The 19,479-nt window shown below is 37.7% G+C and overlaps 1 protein-coding gene across 1 annotated transcript in view; it reads right to left on the reverse strand.

Moving 5' to 3' along the window:
* Positions 1-1,659: 1,659 nt before the first annotated feature.
* ITGB8 (integrin subunit beta 8) overlaps positions 1,660-19,479 on the reverse strand; it is a gene marked incomplete at both ends in the record, with an annotated part of 40,362 nt that continues 22,542 nt past the window's right edge. Inside the window, 9 exons of the mRNA XM_079538337.1 lie at positions 1,660-1,782; positions 1,876-2,039; positions 3,135-3,238; positions 3,840-4,065; positions 7,337-7,742; positions 10,551-10,685; positions 13,326-13,415; positions 13,510-13,605; positions 18,439-18,597. Coding sequence (XP_079394463.1) covers positions 1,660-1,782; positions 1,876-2,039; positions 3,135-3,238; positions 3,840-4,065; positions 7,337-7,742; positions 10,551-10,685; positions 13,326-13,415; positions 13,510-13,605; positions 18,439-18,597 — 1,503 coding nt within the window. The remainder of the gene's footprint in view (positions 1,783-1,875; positions 2,040-3,134; positions 3,239-3,839; positions 4,066-7,336; positions 7,743-10,550; positions 10,686-13,325; positions 13,416-13,509; positions 13,606-18,438; positions 18,598-19,479) is intronic.

The raw sequence follows: 19,479 nt of genomic DNA on the forward strand, positions 1-19,479 counted from the left end.
GGGAATTTACAGAATATTGAATAGGAAATACTACTATATACCAATTGCTACCATATTTCATGTAAGGCAGTCCTGCTTTGTTTCTGTAACTCTTACCTATGGCAATTACAGATCAAATTTAGTACCAGTAATTACAACTGTTAAAATGACACACTGCATAATGTCCTATGAGACAGTTTTTTGTTTTTTGTTTTTTTTTTCCACTACCAAAATTTTAGTGCATATTTCACAGACACTGATCAGAATTTCTTAGGATCTTGGCAACATAATGTAAGTAAGCCAGCATGCTGGTTGACTCTTCTCATTAGTGTATACCAGTAACCTGCTTTCTACCACTACAACCAGTTTCAAGGGTGAGAAAATAATTGTGCTAGAAATTCTAGCTCAAATTCTGCTTTCAGGCGAGCTTATATTGGTCCCACTGTATTTAGAAGAATTTTGCCCATTACTGAAGGCAGAATTTGGTCCTACATTTATGAATGAATATGTTGTCTTGAGAAAATGATTCCTAATGTGGTTCTAAAGTGTTCCTAAAATGATTCCTAAGTTCCTCCACTTCTCTCAAACTGCAGATTCTTTGTCACATCAAACCAGACACGTTTCTCAATGCACAGCAACAAAAATTAAAGAGGTGAAGAACAGAATGAGAAAAAAGAATCCTGTCAACTAATTTACAAAGAAAAAAGAGCACGTGTGTAACATCAGACTTATGTCTCACATACAAAAGGAACAAGTCCTTACTTGCCAAAACACTGACATGTAGCCAGCAGACCAAAGACATCTCTGGTGCAGTTTATCAGATTGGAGCTGACGCTGCTGACTCCAAAGGCGCAGTCAGCAGGCAGTGGTTACAGTGAAGGTGGTGCTTGTGGACAGAGGAACTCATTTTCTGTAGCCACTCAGTTTTTTTGAATATCTTCATATTCACATGAAAGTTTTACATTGAAGAAAGCAAAAAAAAAGCTAAAAAGCACTCCTTGTCAGATATAAATTATCTCTAGGTGACATAACACATAAAAAACCTACATATATATTTGTCTGTGTGCATGTGTGTGTGCGTGTGCCTACACCCACAACTAGTAACTAAGCACTCATTTAATCCAGTCATTTTTATTAAGCAATGAGGAAAAGCTAAGAGGCTAAAGCAGACAAATCAGTGGAATTTAGTCAACTGAGAGAACTATAAAAGTACCATTTGCTCTATTTAAGAGCATTTGAAAAGTTTCATCTATTGCTATAATATACAGCAATGTTAATATTTCAGTCACAGTTTTTGTTCATTCCCACAGAGCACATCAGTACTAACTACAAGTAGAGTGAGATCAGTGCTTTGTCAGATCTGTTTGTATCTACATTCTATGCCAGAACTAAATAAATTAGAATACATTAAAGTGCTACATCAACACTAATGTTCCTGAACAGTAGTAACGCACATTTTCTTTCAAAAAAAACCCAACCAAACAAACAAGAAACCAAAACAAAAAAACCAGCAGCTATAGTTTCAGACATAGTCACCTTATGTGAATATGCTTACATGTCACGTTGTTACAGTATCCAACAAAATGCATGACAAACAGCAACAGTCGAGATTCTGACAGTGGTAACTTCTAAAAAAGTAGAGAATGATGGAAATAGACATTTGCAGAAAACACACTGTCTTCAGAATTCACACTTGAAAGTTTCATTTAACCGCAACTTGCTGATGTCGATATTTATTTCCTCTGGTTTGTCACGTCTGTATGTTACTGTTCTTGTACAAACAGTAGGCAAAAACATCTTTTCCTTGAAGGAGAAGATACAATTTTTATCAACAATTAGCTAACTTTTATGTGCAAGAAATAAATTACTGAACACGATGGCTCTGAAATCAATTACCTTCTTTGTCGCAGAGACTCTGTAATCAGCTGAAGATTTAACTTTATTGCTATTTCCCTGCAGAATTATCTGCCTGATGATAAGTACAACAAGCAACCCAATCAGAAACGTAACTATAAAGATTATGGAAAACACTCTAAAGTAGCTTCGGCCAGAGAAACATTCTGCAATGAAAGGAAAACACAAGCATAAAGCCTAATGTACAGAATAAGCACATCACTAAAGCACATTTACATTTACCTCTGCACTTTATAGGAGCATAAATGTAACACAAGTCTGCTAAACAATAAGGGAAAATAGCTCACGTTACCATACACAAACTTTTAAAGCAAAGAACATCATGAACTCTGATTAAGACCAAGCATAGAAAAATGTTCAAATATCATCCTTTTAATCTACAGAAGTAGGACTAAGGCTTTGCTGTGCTAGCCACACTGCAAACCAGTGAGTTTATAGCTGAGATTGAGAAGATGAATTGTTAGAGATGTTCAGGGCCAGAACAGTTTAATTTTCATGAGGTTCACAGTACAGATCACAGGCGAATATGAAAGAAAACATAGTTTCTTGATTCCTTGTGCAGTATTGCCCTCACTGGCCAATGCTCTTACAGAGTAGGCTTTCTTCTAATCAAAAAGGTCACGAGAAAAGTATCCTCAGCTAGTTTTTCCATTCATAAAAATTTTCAAGAGAAAAAGACATACAAAAATATGACGTTACATAAGGTAACTATCTACTTCCATTTTTGATGCAGTGTGGACTAATTAAGCTCAATGATATTTTATAAAAAAGCATTTTATTCTTCCAAGGTCCTCAAAATTACAACATTTTTGTACTTGCAAAAAGATTTAAACATTACTGACAGTGAAGTAAGCATTCTATTTCATCCTTCTTCATTTCTGGTAATGTCAAATAATGTAAACATATCCAATGTAATAAAACATGCAAATGTCATAATGGACTTTTATAAATATTTCTTTAAGCATGGCTCAGGCAGGATTCATTATTATTAGATGTGACTTCTCAAGGAAATGGGAAATCTATTTAGCAATGCTTGCCAATAACATTTCCTGTTACTATTTATCTTTTACTTTCCCTGAAGCAAGAAGGAATTTCTTTTTTTCTGCTTTCCCTCTTTCTTACTGTGATTACAGTAATAATACTGACACACTTTTGAAATACATTGTAACAGTGACCATTTCAAACATCAATATGGACAGATTTTGAACTCTCACCAAAATTATGCAGAAAATATCACATACCTGAAGTTTGGTCAACGTAATGCAATAGGTAAGCACATGAGGTTTTACACTGGTCAAGTTTAGCTTGAGATGCATTGTTAGAATGATGGCACTGAACACAATTCCTGTAAGAGAAATGTAATTAAAACATTATGTCTTTCTCTGCACTCTTCTTACAGAGATTCTATCAACAAGCTGACGTATTATGTTTTCCTGTTGTTAGTAAAAACATTGCGACATTTATTTTTTTTCTGAAATGCGATGCCTTCCTCAGCATTTTATCCCTGTGACACTTCTCAAGGCTGACCACTCAGAATTAGTAAGTAAAACATCTGTTTGATTTCAAGCCCCCTTCATCTGGCCCCTGCTTTGCATTCTCAGATGTGTTCCTTTGGGGTCTTGCACCATCTCTTCCACTGTCAGCCTCATGTTCATTCTCAGTCTTCCTTACTTTAGTACATATGAAAAAACTATACTCACACCACATATCACCTATGATTTCCCAAAGCAAAAACATTGGTGAACACAGATGTAGACATTCAGCTGTTTTGTCAGCATGAAAACCCAACTACACGATGAGAAGCCTTGAGTAGGAAATGTTTCAAGTTTCCTATAATCTAAACATCTAAGGAAAACAGCACATAGTACACATAGCCAAGAAGAAATATTTCTCCTTGCTTCAACACTACAGAGTTAAACATGAAGTGCAGCACAAGGAAAACCTACCAGTTTTCTTCACAGGCTTTGTTACAAGCAGGGCAGTATTCACACAAACGGCCAAAGCTTCTTGGGTCAGTGCACTCACATTTTCCACATACACAATTTCCTCTTCCACTGCAAATCTGGCCCTTTGAATTCAGGCACTGCTTTGCTGATTGTAATGAACACTGGCAACGGTCACCTTCCCAATCAGCAAAGCATTTACATTTACCAGCTTCACATTCACCATTACCTAAAACATCAGATAACCTTGAGTCAAATGCTTTTATAAAACACAGAAAGTCAATTTTTATATGCATATATTTGTATTGCAGGTACCTTCATCAAACAGCTAATGTAGTCCTTGGCCTGCTGATAAGCTTTTTAAGTTAACGATTAGGCTGAAATTATCACCATGATACATATTTATTGCTGCTCTTTGTCGCTACTTTGAGCAAAAGCTGCTACCTTGATTGTGTCCTAAAATGTTTTACCACAATTTTCCTTGTTGCTTTGGATCAAAGCAGCAGAGATTAAAAATTACACAACTTTCAGGAAAATCAAGCAAACTAAACAAACTTCTCTGTAGCAATTAAGCATTCAGTTCAAATAAATTGCAAAATTCTGAGAGGAATGAGTATTGAGTTCATATGTTCAAGCCAGTTCTTTTCATTTTCTTTTCAGAAGCACGCGTTACAACAATGTTTATAAGCCTTTTAAAGGGACAGATGACTGAACAGGCGAGATAAATACGCTATGTTTATGAACAGTGAGTTGTGTAACATGAGCTTAAAATGTATGCTTCAAGTACTCAAAGGGTACAGAGAACCTCTGGTGGCCTTTATAATCTTCCAGGCAAATCAGAGGGAGCTTTAGGGCAAAATCCAGACGTTTTTCACATTGCAGTACATTTAGGCAGGTGTACAATTGATGTACACCTGGTACATCAACCTGGTAATGTTTAGCCATAGTTTTAAAGCATAGGAAAACACCTTTAGGAAATATAAAAACAGAGAGCACCTTGCAGCTATAGCTTGAAGCTATAGCAAATCTTATGAGACTTCCTCAGCCATGCCCTCAGCAGTACATAGGCTTCACATGCACTGCAGTGGTCTTTCTTGTGCTCTTTCAGAGGGACCTTCAGAGCAGATGCAGAGAGACAATCCCATGTAACTACATGGAATCCCTTGAGGGTTGGGGGAGGCAGGCAGTGTGACCAAAGTATAGGCTGCCCCTTTTTCTGCCTGGGCTCTGTGCTGTAAAATATCCCACTAAGGGGACACATACAGCCATGGTCGCATGTTGGTTGGGCAGGAGACTCCATCAATATGAGAATCTCCAACATGTCTTTGACAAACATCTCCCTGTTTTCTCTCCCACTGCATCTCAGACTTCGGGAACTTGCAAATTTGAAAGTTCTGCTTATGTTAAGAAAAACTGAATTCCCAGACTTTGCTGTGGTTATAGAAGAAGATTGAGAACATGAACCACAATTCTTTGTATTGGAATGAATCATAAGATCATAGTATTGTTTGAATTGCAAGTGACTCTTGAAGGTCATCTAGACCAATCTTCTGCAATTAACAAAGACATCTATGGCTTGACCAGGTTACTCAGAGATCCCTCCAGCCTGATATTGAATATCTCCAGGGGCATGTCTTCCACCATCTCTTTGGGCAACCTGTCTCACCACTCTTATTGTAGAAAACTTTTTTTCATATATCTAGTTTAAATCTTCTTTCAGTTGAAATCATTTCTCCTTGTCTTGTCACAAGAGATCCTGGTAAAAGTCTGTTGTCTTCTTTCTTATACCACCCTTTTGATACAGAAAGGCCACTATCAGGTCACCTTCGAGCCTTTTCTACTCCAGGTTGAACAGCCCCACATCTCTCATCTTGTTCTCACAGGGGAGGTGTTCCATTCCTTGGACCATTTTTGTGGCCCTCCTCTGGACACGCTCCAAAGATTCGTGTCTGTCCTGTACTGAGGACTGCACACGCAATACTCCAGGTGAGCTCAGAGCAGAGAGGCAGGATCACCTCCCTTGACCTGCTGACCATGCTTCCCTTGATGCAGCCCAGGATACAGCTGGCTTTCTGGGCTGCGAGGGCAAATTGCTGGCTTGTGTCCAGCTGCCATCCACCAGTGTCCCTAAATCCTTTTCCACAGGGCTGTGCTTTATCCTTGCATCCTCTAGCTTGCATCTATAGTGGGGGCTGCTGAGATCCAGGTACAAGACTTGGCTTTGTCAAACCTCATGAGGTTCACCTGGGCCCACTGCTCGAGCTTGTCTAGGTCTCTCTGGATGATATCTTATCTCTCGGGCATCTCGACTACACCACACAGCATGGTTCATGCAAACTCATTGGGAATGCACTTGATCACACAGTCAATATCACTGATGAAGATATTAAAGAGCATCTATACCAGCACTGACACCTGAGGTACACAACTTGTCACTGATCTCCCTTTGGACATTGAGTCTTTGACACCACGCTCTGGGGAGTAAATGGGAATTCTTTTTCCATTGAACAGCCCACATGTCAAATCCATATGTTTTCAATTTGGAGAGAAGGACGTTATAAGGGACTTTGTCAAAAGCCTTACTGAAGTTCAGATAGATGACATCAGTGGCCTTTTCCTTGTTCACCATCATAGAAGGCCACTATGCTGGTCAAACAGGACTTGGTGAATCCGTGCTACTTGTTCCGTATCGCCTCCCTCCTCTCCATGTGCTGTAGCATAGCTTTCAGAAGGATATGCTCCATGGTCTTCCCCAACACAGAAGTGAGGCTGACAGGCTGGTAATTTCCTGGATTTTCCTTTCTAACCTTGTTGAAAATGGGTGTGACATCACCTTTTTACCAGTCACCAAGGACTTCACCTGACTGCCATGACTTTTCAATCATCATTAAGAGTGGCCTGGCAACACATCAGCCAATGTCTCACTCAGTACAGAGTGAAATGAAAGGATGCAGAACAGCAGTACAGGTTTTAAATACTTGAAATATAACTTCTAAAAAAATATAAAAATATAAAAAATATATTTCAGTACAGGTAATGATACTGATTAAAACTTAACAACATTAACTTAAAGATACATGCTTTTTCACTTAGTTCATATACAATTTTCATTTGTATGATTTCTTAAAAAACATAAAGTAGGCTGAAAAAAAAAAAAAAAAGAGGATTTCCATCTACTCTCTCTGGTTATGTTTTGCTCACTGTCCTCTACTTGAAGCAGGTGTTCCAAAAAGTGTTTGCATATACATCAGGATTAGAAACCAAGCATCACTGTATGTCTGACAAGACTGATTTAGGGTGTTAGAAAATCAGAATTACATGTAGACATTATGGCTCCTTTTATTCTCTCAGTATCTCATTTATATTTCTTATTTCTGCACATGCAATTCTTATACTTGACAGCCTTACATCATTGTTTTCAGCTGCATAATGTATCTAAGTTTCAGAAAACAAAACACAAGGAAAAAAAGCAAAGCACAGGCCTAAATTCTGCAGCTTACCAGAACATAAGTTTCCCTGGTGATATGGGCAAGAAAAATCATCCATTTGACAGTATTTGCCATACACCCTGCCTAGCTTGTTCTTGTAGCAGAAACATTTTCCCTCTATGCAATCTCCTTGGCCGCTGCAGATGGGCTGGTCCTTGTGCTGCCTGCACTCTTCAGAAGGAAACATGTCTCTGCTGTAGCTGCAACTGCTGTCACTGCAATGGGGCTGTTTGACATCAGGAAAGGTTTCATCAGTCCACACTCTCTTGGGCTTTGCGTTGTCTCCATTCTGACAGGCACAGCTTTTCTGTACATTAATAATGGTGGTTTCATTGAAACCAATAGGCTTAAGTATTGCATATTTTCTTCCCCCAGTTGTATCACATCCTTTCATTGTGACTGATACATTGAAAAGAACCTAGGAAAAATAAAAACATATTCTGCATTTATTTTTTTTCCCTATAAGTTACTTACAATTTTTAACATACAAATAAAGAATCTCACATTACATATGAATGCTCAGTAGCTGCTAATAGCGCTTAGTGGCCACATATTAGCAAACATAAGCATCATATATACAATTAAACCCTAACAGCATGAGGTTGGCAGTAGTCTACTTTTCATGTTAAGAAAGCATAGCTGCAGAAAGCAAGTTTAACGCTGGATAAATACTCATAGAATTACCATCTTCCACCTCCTCCTTTTTTTTTTTTAAATGTTCATTCTGTTTATATTATAGAAATGCAAATCAGAATTGATTGAGCAAGACCAACACAAGCTGAAACAGATACTCATCATAAAAACAATCTAGAGTAAACGTCCTTGTTGCAGAAACAGACTGTGGAAACAAAATATACAGGCATTTCTGGAAGGCCCAGAAATGGCTCACACCTTAGCAGCAGCTTATTTTTGCCTTTCCTGTGATGCAAGTGAAGCAGGAAAGTGCTGCTGCTCTGGCTGCAGCCGTGCTCTGGGAGGAGCCCTGCACTCACCCTTGGCCATGGCCAGGCCACCAGCACCATGCCCTGGGTCACAGCCTGTGGCTGCGCTCACGGCGGCAGTGGCACCTGATGCCTTCCCCAGCCCTGGCACCTTGTCACGGCTCTTTTAGGGGTTAGGTGGCTGCCATAGAGTTGGCATTTCTGACTGCTAAAACTCTCTGAGTTTTGATATCTGTGGTGATTTCATAACAGCAATCTTTGCATTGCACTTTTTTTTTTTTTTTTTTTTAACTTGTTTGACTGCTAGTGTTCTGATTAGGTATTGCTCTCATGAGGTATATGCCATAAGCTGAGAACAGCTCTTCTAAGCCTTCTTGCAGAGAAAGTATCACCAAATAGAAAAGGTGAGAAAAGAACCCGAGGGATGCAAGTGCCTTTACATTTTATCATCAACGATTTCCAAATCAAAAGAATTGAAAACATAAGAAAGCTGTGTTGTGGGAGGCTGAAACTCCCCACAAAGACTGTGGCATTCATTCCCCATGGCGGTCTCCCCCTCCGGTTCCACAAAGGCAGCTTTGTGATCAGCCGGGCTGCGGCTGCCTACACCAGCAGGAGAAGAATGCAGTGCAGAGCGTGCACTCCTTAACCATCCCATCGAGGGTGCACAAAGGCTTTGTCCCTCTCTTTGCTTTTCTTCTTGTTTTTCAAGTGCTCTGCTGCATGCATAACCCCCAGCTGCCAGCAGGCTCTGTGCTTGAGACTTCTTCCATGAGGAAGCGTGGACATGCACTAATAATTCATACAGCAGGTGCATGTCACGAGGGGAGGAAAGGCTGCAGCTAGAGAATGAGCTTTGTGTACAGCACGGGACCCTGTTAGAAAATGTGATCTTCCAGTACAACATGGGAGGGAAGGGCAAAAAACGCCTTGTCTAAAAGTCATGAAACATGATGGCTAGCAGCAGAAAGATTAAAGTTATTGCCACTAAATAATTATGACACCATGAACTCACTAATAATCAAAGTTAGTTTTGCACCATGAAGAGGCCGCAGGATTCTTCCAGACTATAATGCACTTTTGTGTTTTACTAAGGAAAGGAAGGAAGAAGGATTAGACAATGAAAGGAATGTGAGAATTAAGAACAAGCATTCTGCCTGTAAACAAATACTGAAAGGAGGCTTTGCGGTTAAAAATAAATTAATCTCTTGAAGATGGCTCATTTTCAACTGCAGTAAGCTGTAAGACCACATGTGATCTTTTACAATCAACTGGCTTGTCTTTTTATTAAAAAGAACCAGATATAAATATTTTTCTTTTCGTTAAACAGAACGAATTCCATTCCTATTTCTTATGACATACACAGGGAATGACATTTCAGAAGAGTTAAGAACAAAAACCTATCACATCTACCTAAAGTGTAGCAGTCAATCAGCTGCAAATCGTGCAGACAAAATAGAGAAGAGAATAAAATACATTTAAATGAACATATTTAAAATTCACACATTTAATCTATTGTTTTGCCACTTCTATGCACAAACACAATCAAATCCCATCAACTGATCTGTGTGTACACCACAAGGAAAGAACTCCTTGACCCTGCTCTCCAGAAACACAGACCTCTTCCTGGCAAACTACAGGAATTACTCTACTGATCCAAGCAATCAAATAAATATATCAACACACAGAAAAGTTGTTCTGGGAAGAAAACCACGTTCTTTATATTAGCCAGACATCTTCCCACACATTTTCATGGTGCATGATGCTCCAGTTTTATAATTCAATTCATTCAGTACATGGTACTGATCCAAATGGGAATTAATCATTTTATTAATTTGATTTATAAGATAAACCAATTACCCGTGACTCTGAATGTGCACAAAGGCTACTGGAGCAAGGAGAGAGAAAGGTGGTGTCTTGAACAGATCCAAGCAGCACAAATTCCAACGATTCTTTTCTACTGAGTGATTATCTTTCAACCTCTTTAAGTACAAATTTCATCACAATGAACATGGCCATTGTGACCATCGAAGGACAAAGGAGAACAGTTTTAATGGACATTAGCTTTCAGGAAAAGCTTTGAGCCTGAGTCCCACGAGATTAGTGAGAATTAAAACAAGATTGGGGAAAAAAAAAAAACAGAATAATAGAGAGTTTGTGATCATTAATCACTAAAGTGCAGTTTCAGTTTGAGTAAATCCCTAGAAGATTTCACACCATTGAAACTCAACCAAACAGAAAAATAAGTATTCCAGTTCCTTGAAGAATGAAAACTATCAACATACTTCTTCATTATATCCAACGTTTTTACATCCTTCCATGCCAGTTTTTTTGCTTCCATCAGGACAGATTGCAGTGATATTGAAATTAAGATCCTGGATCTGGTTATCCACTTGAATTTTCACTTCAGAGATTAGTTTCTGTAACCAGAAAACAACTTATAGTTGCATTGCATTCCCACATATAATGTGCATTAATGACTAATAGCAAGTACTGCTACAATGACTGACTAAAAATGAAGAAAGCTTGTCTGTGTGAATAAAGGAATGAATTAAAGCATTGTTTCCCATATAAAGAACCAATTACGTTCCAAAAATACACAATCAATGAACTGGTAGCTCTGATAAAGTGGATTACATTTTCCAGATAAAAATGTTTTCAGCTTTTCAAAAATGGTTTTGAGGCTGTATTTTTGGCAATTTGAAAATCTGTTCTAACAACTATGTGTAACAAAAACTGCTTATTATCTGAGAGACTATGTTGTCTTTTAGCTGCACACTTGAAATAAAAACAGAAAACATGCATACTACTATTCTTATTCAGCAGAAAAGGTTACTAATCGAATCGATGCTTTAAACTTGTGATATTTTGCATCTGTCCTGGAAAAGTATCCCCTGAGCAAATCTTAGGGTGATATAAAGGGTACTGAGATTACCCTTCCTGATTTATTTGGGTCAGATAGGACTATATAAGTCAACAATCTGTTAATTCCCAAGTGGGCTTTTGACGATGCAAAGTAAGTAAAAGGCCTGCTTTGTAACCAGTATTTTCCATGTCCTCAAAAATACTATTTAGTAATTACAAAAGAAATATTACTTCTTTGCCTTTTGCAAACATATTAAAACTCTGTAAACATTTATTGCACCAAGAGAATATTAATTTTCCATGCAAATAGTATAATTCCTTGCATCTTACTATTTTTAAAATTAGTTTTGTGGGATGGGACATTAGTGTTACAAATGAAAATTTAATTATATGAATCTGAACACATGTTTAGCTAAGTAACTTTTTCAAAATTAGTGACTCATCATTGACTTTTTAGGGATTTCCAGACAAGGTTTTCCACAACTAAGCCTAAGGCTTCCCTGCTTACAAAAAGAATACAAGAGGCCCACTACCATCAGACATCAAAACTAAATTTTCTTATGTAAATACTTATGCGATCCTGGAGGCAAAACATTCAAAACACTGTTCACTGTGTTGTTTGTATCTTACTAGAAACTAAAAACATGACAAAAGTATTCAGAAGTACCAAATCCAGTTTAAGAGAGGAAGGATAATGCTGTCCAGAAAATAAAGCAAGAATGAACTGGGCGTGGCTGGAGAAGGAAAGTCCCATAGAATCTTCAATTTAACTGAAAGGATTATTTTGTAAATTTTTATTTCCTCTCTTTGAATGCTTGCCCTGGATTATCCTATAAAAACCTGGATACAATTAAGAGTGGATGGTGTAAAAGTGGCAATCAGAACCATGATCTGCAAATTATTACTTTTTTTTTTTTTTTTCAAGTGGTATTTCACTATTTCCTACAAATATCTATATTCAAAATGAGATTTCTTGATTTTAGAAGAGAAAATCTAATACCAGGGAGAATTTCTCTGCAATTTGATTATACTTCCTCAGCTTTTGAATGCCTTTGGTGTCTGCACAATGTTTCCCAAAATGACAGCGTGAAAACACAGACAAGCCCACTCTACTGCTAGTAATAGACATGGGACTTGGCTTCTCATTAGAGCTAATTTGCTGAAAGCAACCAAAGAGCCTCATTTAGATGGTTAACCTAGCATAATGGACAATTTCATTCTTTCATCTCCAAGTAATCCAAATTAATGTGATGCACACTGATACCTTGCGTACAGATTTATAACTAATTTTCTAATTTCTTAACCTTGCATGTTTATGCAACTTGCACACCTGGAAAACATTCAGCTATCTTATCTTACTGTCTTATTTTACTCCTATTTTACTCCTGCTCTATGTGCTCCCTTTGCTCTAGAGGATCAAATGTATACTACAATGCTTCATTTTAGAGTTGTTTATCCCCCCTTTCACACACTATCAAGATGACAGTCTCCCCTTAAAAGCTGACATTCCTCAGCAATCATTTGTGAAAATGCTTTTTCCCGTACTACTTCCAGTTGAGAACTTTACATGGAAGCACACAGAGCCATTTCCTTTGTTCTCTCTCAAATCCCTATCAAAACTTTTTTTACTGCAATGTATTAAAACCCTGAGACATTATGCTGCCCTATGCAATGTAAATGCTGCTTTCCACAGTATTCTTTGTGGAAATATTCTTTTTGTAAATTTCCACTTTTTTCCTTTTTTTCTAAGAACTATGAGGTAAAATCCTCTAAATCTTGTAGTGTCCTTTGGCTCTGAGTTTGTATGGTGCCTAGGCAGTAGTGTCTAGTATGTAACCAAAGATCTGAGATCCCAAAATACAAATGAAACTTCTTTTAAATACAAAAGAAATTTCTTTTGATGCAACATGGCAAAGAATCAAACACTGTATTAAAGAGCATCCTTAGTATAAAATTAGCTTTTGATTTTGAGACACCAACAGCCTGGGAATTTGAGAGCTGTTTAGGGATACTGCCATCACCAACCTGGACATTCAGAAAAGTAGGAACATGGACTTTAGATAGAGGCCTGGAAATTCCAACTTTAGGCTCTAGACTGTGAAAAGTAAAAAAAAAAACAACAACAAAAAACAAAAACAACAACAACAAAAAACCCTGTACAAAGACAGCATCCAGCACAGTCATTCTGATCATACCTGATAAGCTTCTACCACCAAATCATTGAGATTTGCTGCTTGTGATTCTATCTGTCTCGCAACAGTACCAGGCAACAGAGGTAACAAATCCTACAAAAAGAATACATTAATTGATGCACATTCAATATATTTAATAAAATACTGTGTTTTCAAATTTAGAAAAGGAATCAGGTTTCTAACCTACTTTATACCAATGGAACTGGCTTCCTTGAACTGCAAAAATGACATTGATGTTATTGTCAATCAATTTTTCAGAGAGCTGACCAAGAGATGGATGCTCCTGCAAAATAAAACAAAGAGGACTGCAGTTTAGTAAGAGACAACCTTAGATTTTATGTTTGTCACAATACAGGGCTACAAAGCCACTCCAATCCTTATTTCTAAATGTACAGAGAAATGCTAGGTTTACATCCAAAAGAAGGTAGGGCTGACTGAATATTAAAAAAAAAAACACCACAACAACATAACAAAATCAGTGCATCAGGTGTGCTGCAGCTGTGCTGCAGAATGGTCTAAGGACCATTCTGGTCTAAGGACTAAGTGAACTCTCCACACAGTACCTTTCTGTTGGAGTCTAATGCTTATGAAACAGCTGCTGGATATGGTATTTTCCACGGTCTGCCCAGAATACTAAAAAGATTCCTGAGAACGATAAGTGGGTTCTTGCTCAAAAGTCAAGGAGAAGGAATGACATGAGGGCACCAAGATGAGGTGTGATTTGAAGAGTGGCAAGGCAAGTTATTAAATTTGTTTCTCAGCACCAGGGATTTATTTCTTGGCACTAGGGATCAGACACATCAGCAAATGAAACCATTGGCTCAGGTTCTAGCAATGTCAATATCCTATATATATCTTACAGCTGACAGCTTTCTTCAAGACTTGCCTAAGGAGCAATGTCTTCAGCTGTTACTGCAATGTCTTGCTACAGTTTTTGAACCCTGCTTCTCCTTGAGGAAGGTAGAGGGAGTTTCACTTCTCTTCACACTGTGGACATTATTCTTCTTGGTGGGGTACCTATGAGGGCAGGTCCTGTGCTATGACCTGCCCTTCTACACTTCTTGCTGCAAGATCTGACACAGACTTGGGAACAAGATGTATGTTGCTATCCATTCATTCAAGATATTGGGAAGAACAAAGGTGTTTGTGGCCTCAATGGGTTTGTGCATCTGGACAGTGTGGGATTCCTTTCAATTCCAGTACTCCAAAGCAAACTGAATCTGAAAGTCACTGCTGATTTACTATAAGTCTGGGAATACTTCCTAGGAAGTAAATTTAACATCTAAAATTAATGATAAAACACAGTGAAGTGACTGGGGCTCGTGTGTCTTCCCAGAGATTTCATAAGGACACCTATACACGTGTCAAGACAACCGCATTACCCCACATACTTCTGCGGTCTTTCTCTTCCTGCCATTTTTCAGCATTTGTCCCACATTTTCTTTCTTCCTTTCTCCTACACAAACATGCTCTCACAGTTTTCTTGCACAATTCATTACTCCTCGGAGTGCCACTTGTTATTCAAGGCAGCCTGCAAGTCAAATGCTATCCTAACAGTAATTTGAAAGCCAGGACAGCAGAAACAACGTTATGCAAGGGGATAAAATCCATTTTCCACCACATTGCACTATCATAAATAGCCTTGGACAGAAAGAACAAAGGAGCTCCTTGCTGCAGTTTGATCCTAGACAGGATCTCCACTCATTTATCCTTTGATAAGAGATTATATTTTTTAAGGTAAGTGATAGATGTTGGGTAAGACAGAGATAAATCGACATTCTTACAGCTGCAGCTTCTCAGTGTGCCATACATGAGGGTCCAGACAATATACATTCCTTACTTAAGACTGAAGTGCAGCAGCAGAAGCCTTGTTGTCGCTCTCACAATACTGTGTTAAGACCTGCTCCCTTCTCCATGGCCACAGACCACAGTGATAAGGCCTCCTTGGCCTGCACAAGCTATTTGCCACATGCAGATGACTGGCAGATCACACATGAACCAGGTGCTCCCAGGACACAGGCTACTGAAACTAGATGTTGTATAAATACCCCCTGCATTCCAAATGCAGAGCAGTGGTGAGGGACCATCAGAGGGTGCTCAAACAAGTCAGTGTCCTGCTCACCATATGACACCAGACATGTCCAAATTCTGGTAAAATGACCCTTCAACGTCTCTGCAACTAATGGCAAAAGTTCAAGATTGGTAGTAGCTGAAATGGGTTTCTATGAAACAAAAGCTTATTCAGATGGATGACATACATAGACATGCAAAAGCTGTAGGGACCAGATCCCAAATTACATAATCTGCTCACAAGAAAAACTGAACCTCCATCTTCTTGCAAGTTCTAACTCATTACAGTGCTTGTTTTGGTTAATAGTACATCCAAGTCTCACTACAGATTAGAAAGACAAAATTCCTTTGTATTAGCATGGATATATATTTTTAAAGCCCCAAAAGAATCACACTATTTTTTTTATTTTAAGCACATAGAGAGATGACATAAGGGACTGTTGGTCACTTGAGGAGTCACACTCCACTTCTGGTAAAAACCTCGGCATACTCTTATCTTATCTTATCTACTCCCACTACTGTTTAGAAGAATATATTCCCATTTTAGATCTTCTTTCTTGTTCCAATTACATCATTCATTTTATTATTTTAACCTACTGTGTTAAACTTAGAAGATAACTAAAACAGACGTTAAGTATTTCAGAAAGGGAGTGAACTGAGCACGAATCTAATAAAAAGGAACTGGATTTCTTTCTTGCTTAATGCTTTTTGCTGATCTGTGCATGACTACTTAACAAAAGTTAGAAAGAAGCGAGAAGAAAAGTGAGTAATTGGAAACATTTCTGATTTAAAGATTAGGCTTATACAAATAAATAAGGAAAGGTCCTCTTAACTGGAACAAGAGAAAAATCGAAGTATGCCAGAATTCAATCCTCTCTAGACTATCAGGTGCTAGGAATGAAAGTAGAAGCATAATATTATCACAGATGGCTCTTTAATTTAACATAGTACTTCAAAATTGAACTGAGAAGAAAAAGAAAAAAAAGAAAGCTATGTTTCTTCTTTGCAACTTATTTAAAAAAGAATTGATAGACTTCCATAACATCTCATTTAAATATTAGTTACATAGACTTTCTTTTTTCAGCTAATGAGATATATCTGAAATAATCACAGACAATATATTACTGAGAAGGAAAAAAATAGGAACCCAGTACACTTACTCTTCTAGACATTACTGTGCTATCTTGTCAAATCTGTTCCAGAAAATATCTGATACTGAGAAAGATTTCCATTATGCACCTGTTCCATTACTAAAGTTTCGATGCAGGCACACAAGAATTAGCCAGTGGCTGAAAAAAGTACGTGCCAGCCCCCAGACAACACGTGCTGATCTAAGTATCCTTTAAGGTCATTTCATTTGGACAGCCTGAAAGACTACATAATCTCACAAAAGCATCAATACAAAAAATAATGGAGATTTCTTACTGCAAATAAGATAATAAAATCATGATTCTTCATCCCAGAATTTAAAAAAAATAATAATTTCATTAGTCAGCCATCAGTCATACTTTGAAGGAGATTAATTTTGCCTGTAAATAGATTTTTGTCTGCATTTTATATTGGTGAAGCTTTTCAGATAGAAAGAGAATTTAATTTCTCATGTTGGACAGCTTTTTCTGGTTGTTGTTCTCTGAAACTGACAATGCCTTTATGAACCAAGAAATCCTGAATCCAAGAGACAGACTTGTATTACACCAATTGTTTAATAAAGCAGTGGAAAAAAAGTAGAGATAGGTACATCATAACCCATAAGTATGCTCTGCTTTGGGAAAGGAAAGTTTCTGGTTTCTTTGTTCTTGCAGAACAAAGGGAGGCATTGTTTTTATCCTAGGGACACTAAAAACACTGAAAATGGACAGACTAGTTAAAGAGAAATAAATAATTCTGACATCAGTGAGGGATTATCCAAAAGGTGACAGAGGGAGTGAGTTACTGTAAGAACATCATATAATCAGAAATCCAGATGACCTTCCCCTCAGCGTATGCTTGGCTGCCTCCTCCACTCAACAAGGTTGTGAACACCCCCCTGTTACTGGAAATCTCCTGTATTTCACTATAATCTCCTTTTGCTTCTCCATCCCAGTAAGCATTTGTGCTGGAATCCAGTTCAGAGCCAGTTTGCATGCAGCTCTCGCTGATTTCCTGAATGGCCTGGCCTGAACGTGGATGCTTCAACTAAGTGCAATGAACAAAACTGCGAAAACTCTTGAGTGCTGTAATGATACCACAGCTCATATTTCCATTTTCTGGTGATTACACAGCAATTTAGTATTGATTCACGTTTCTTAAAATGAATGAATAACATTCGTTCAAGGAAATTGCAATTGCAATTGTATAGATCTCATGAAAGCAATTCTTTCTTAATCACTCATAACTATTTTGTACATACTTGAAGAAATCCTTTCGAAAGTTAAAATTATCTGCTGAAGGCTTATCATTTTGTTACAGTGGATTTGAAGCAACTTTTTACACAGGCATGTATTTCAACACATTTGTTTTATACTGTAAGATTTGAATATATTTAATGTTGCATTAACAACAGCAAAGCTTTGTGGTACCTAAGTATTTTCTAGTCCATCAAATTTGGAATAGCTCATCACTATTGCACATCTTCAGTTTTCTCTTACAAAGTATTTTCAAACAATGCAACTATGCATCTTCTGACCATAAAACACGATCAATTCCTTTGTCTCATTAGCATATGTAATTCTGACACATTATGAGCTTCTTCTGTAAAATATATCACAGACTTCTACTTATGTTTTATACAGAATGTTTGCCATTCCTGTGAGATGACAGTAAAAAACACATTAAAAAACAGTAATATATTCTCCTGTGCTCTGTACTGTTGATTCAGACTACAAAACACTTCATCTCAGATTAAAAGGATGCCAATATTACCAGGCAACTGATTCTTTATTACAAATCTTGCTTACCTGGGAAAATATTATTTTAACGAGTGAATTAAAAGCAATGCTCTGACACTGACCTAAAAACCTCATTTACACCACTCGCCTGAAGGCAGAAGGTATGACATATACCTTACCATACTCGTAGCTTTGACGTAAACATTATCTTTCAAATGGCAGTTTCCATCGTGGGGAATCACAATCCCTGCTAATTTACTATCTAGGGCTAGATGGGAAGTTTGGTCTGTCATCACTAGAAGTAGTCGCTTGGCTTCTTTGCGCCATCCAATGTGGCTCTGAAAAGGAAACAAAATTGAACATAAGAGAGAGGTAACTGCCTACTTCCAATAATAATAAATAACAAAATGAAAGATGAATGTAGAAGTCTGCTTCCAGGTGTTGGGATATTTAGAAACACTGGGTTTAAGCCAGGATAACCAGGATATTTAAAGCATTCTTTTCTTTTTTTTTCTTTTTTTTTTTTTTTTTTGAGTTTTTTTTTTTGAGTTTTTTTGATTTCACATCCTATGTCTGAAAACTATTCTGAAAGTCAAAGGTCCACTTACCACTTGCTTTCATTTTTGAAGGAAGATCCCTCAAAATATAAACAAATTATGCGTTATATAGTGGGCATGACTAACAGCTGACACACAGTACATAAAAAGATATACATGTAACATCTGTGTAATTTTCTGCATTACAAACAACAAATATAAATCCAATGTGCTTTAGGACTTCAGTGATATGAAACACGTAGCAGGGCAAGCTTAGATCTATACTGGGTTGGGTGCTTATTTCCAGAACATTTGTTTCCCTCCAAAGAATGAATGACTGCTTTAAATAAAACTTTGAAGACGAAGACATGAATCACCTCATTTTCTTTTTCATTCCCATCTTTATTATTCTATTTTCTTGACTAATTCCATTTTTTTCTTCCTTTTGCCTCATTTCTTGCTCCTCCTTCCTACAACTCTGCCTCATCTCTGCCATTTCCCCACCTCTTCACAACCTCTTCTCTGGTAGTTGTAGAAGGCTATGAGGTAACCTCTGAGCCTCCTCTTCTCTATACTAAACAATAATAGTTTCTTCAGCCATTCTCCATGAGACTTGAGCTCCAGACCCTTCACAGCTTCATTGCCCTTCTCAGGACATGCTCCTGGGCCTCAGTGCTTTTTTTT

Source organism: Tetrao urogallus (genome assembly GCF_951394365.1).
Source record: "Tetrao urogallus genome assembly, chromosome: 7".
NCBI lineage: Eukaryota > Metazoa > Chordata > Aves > Galliformes > Phasianidae > Tetrao > Tetrao urogallus.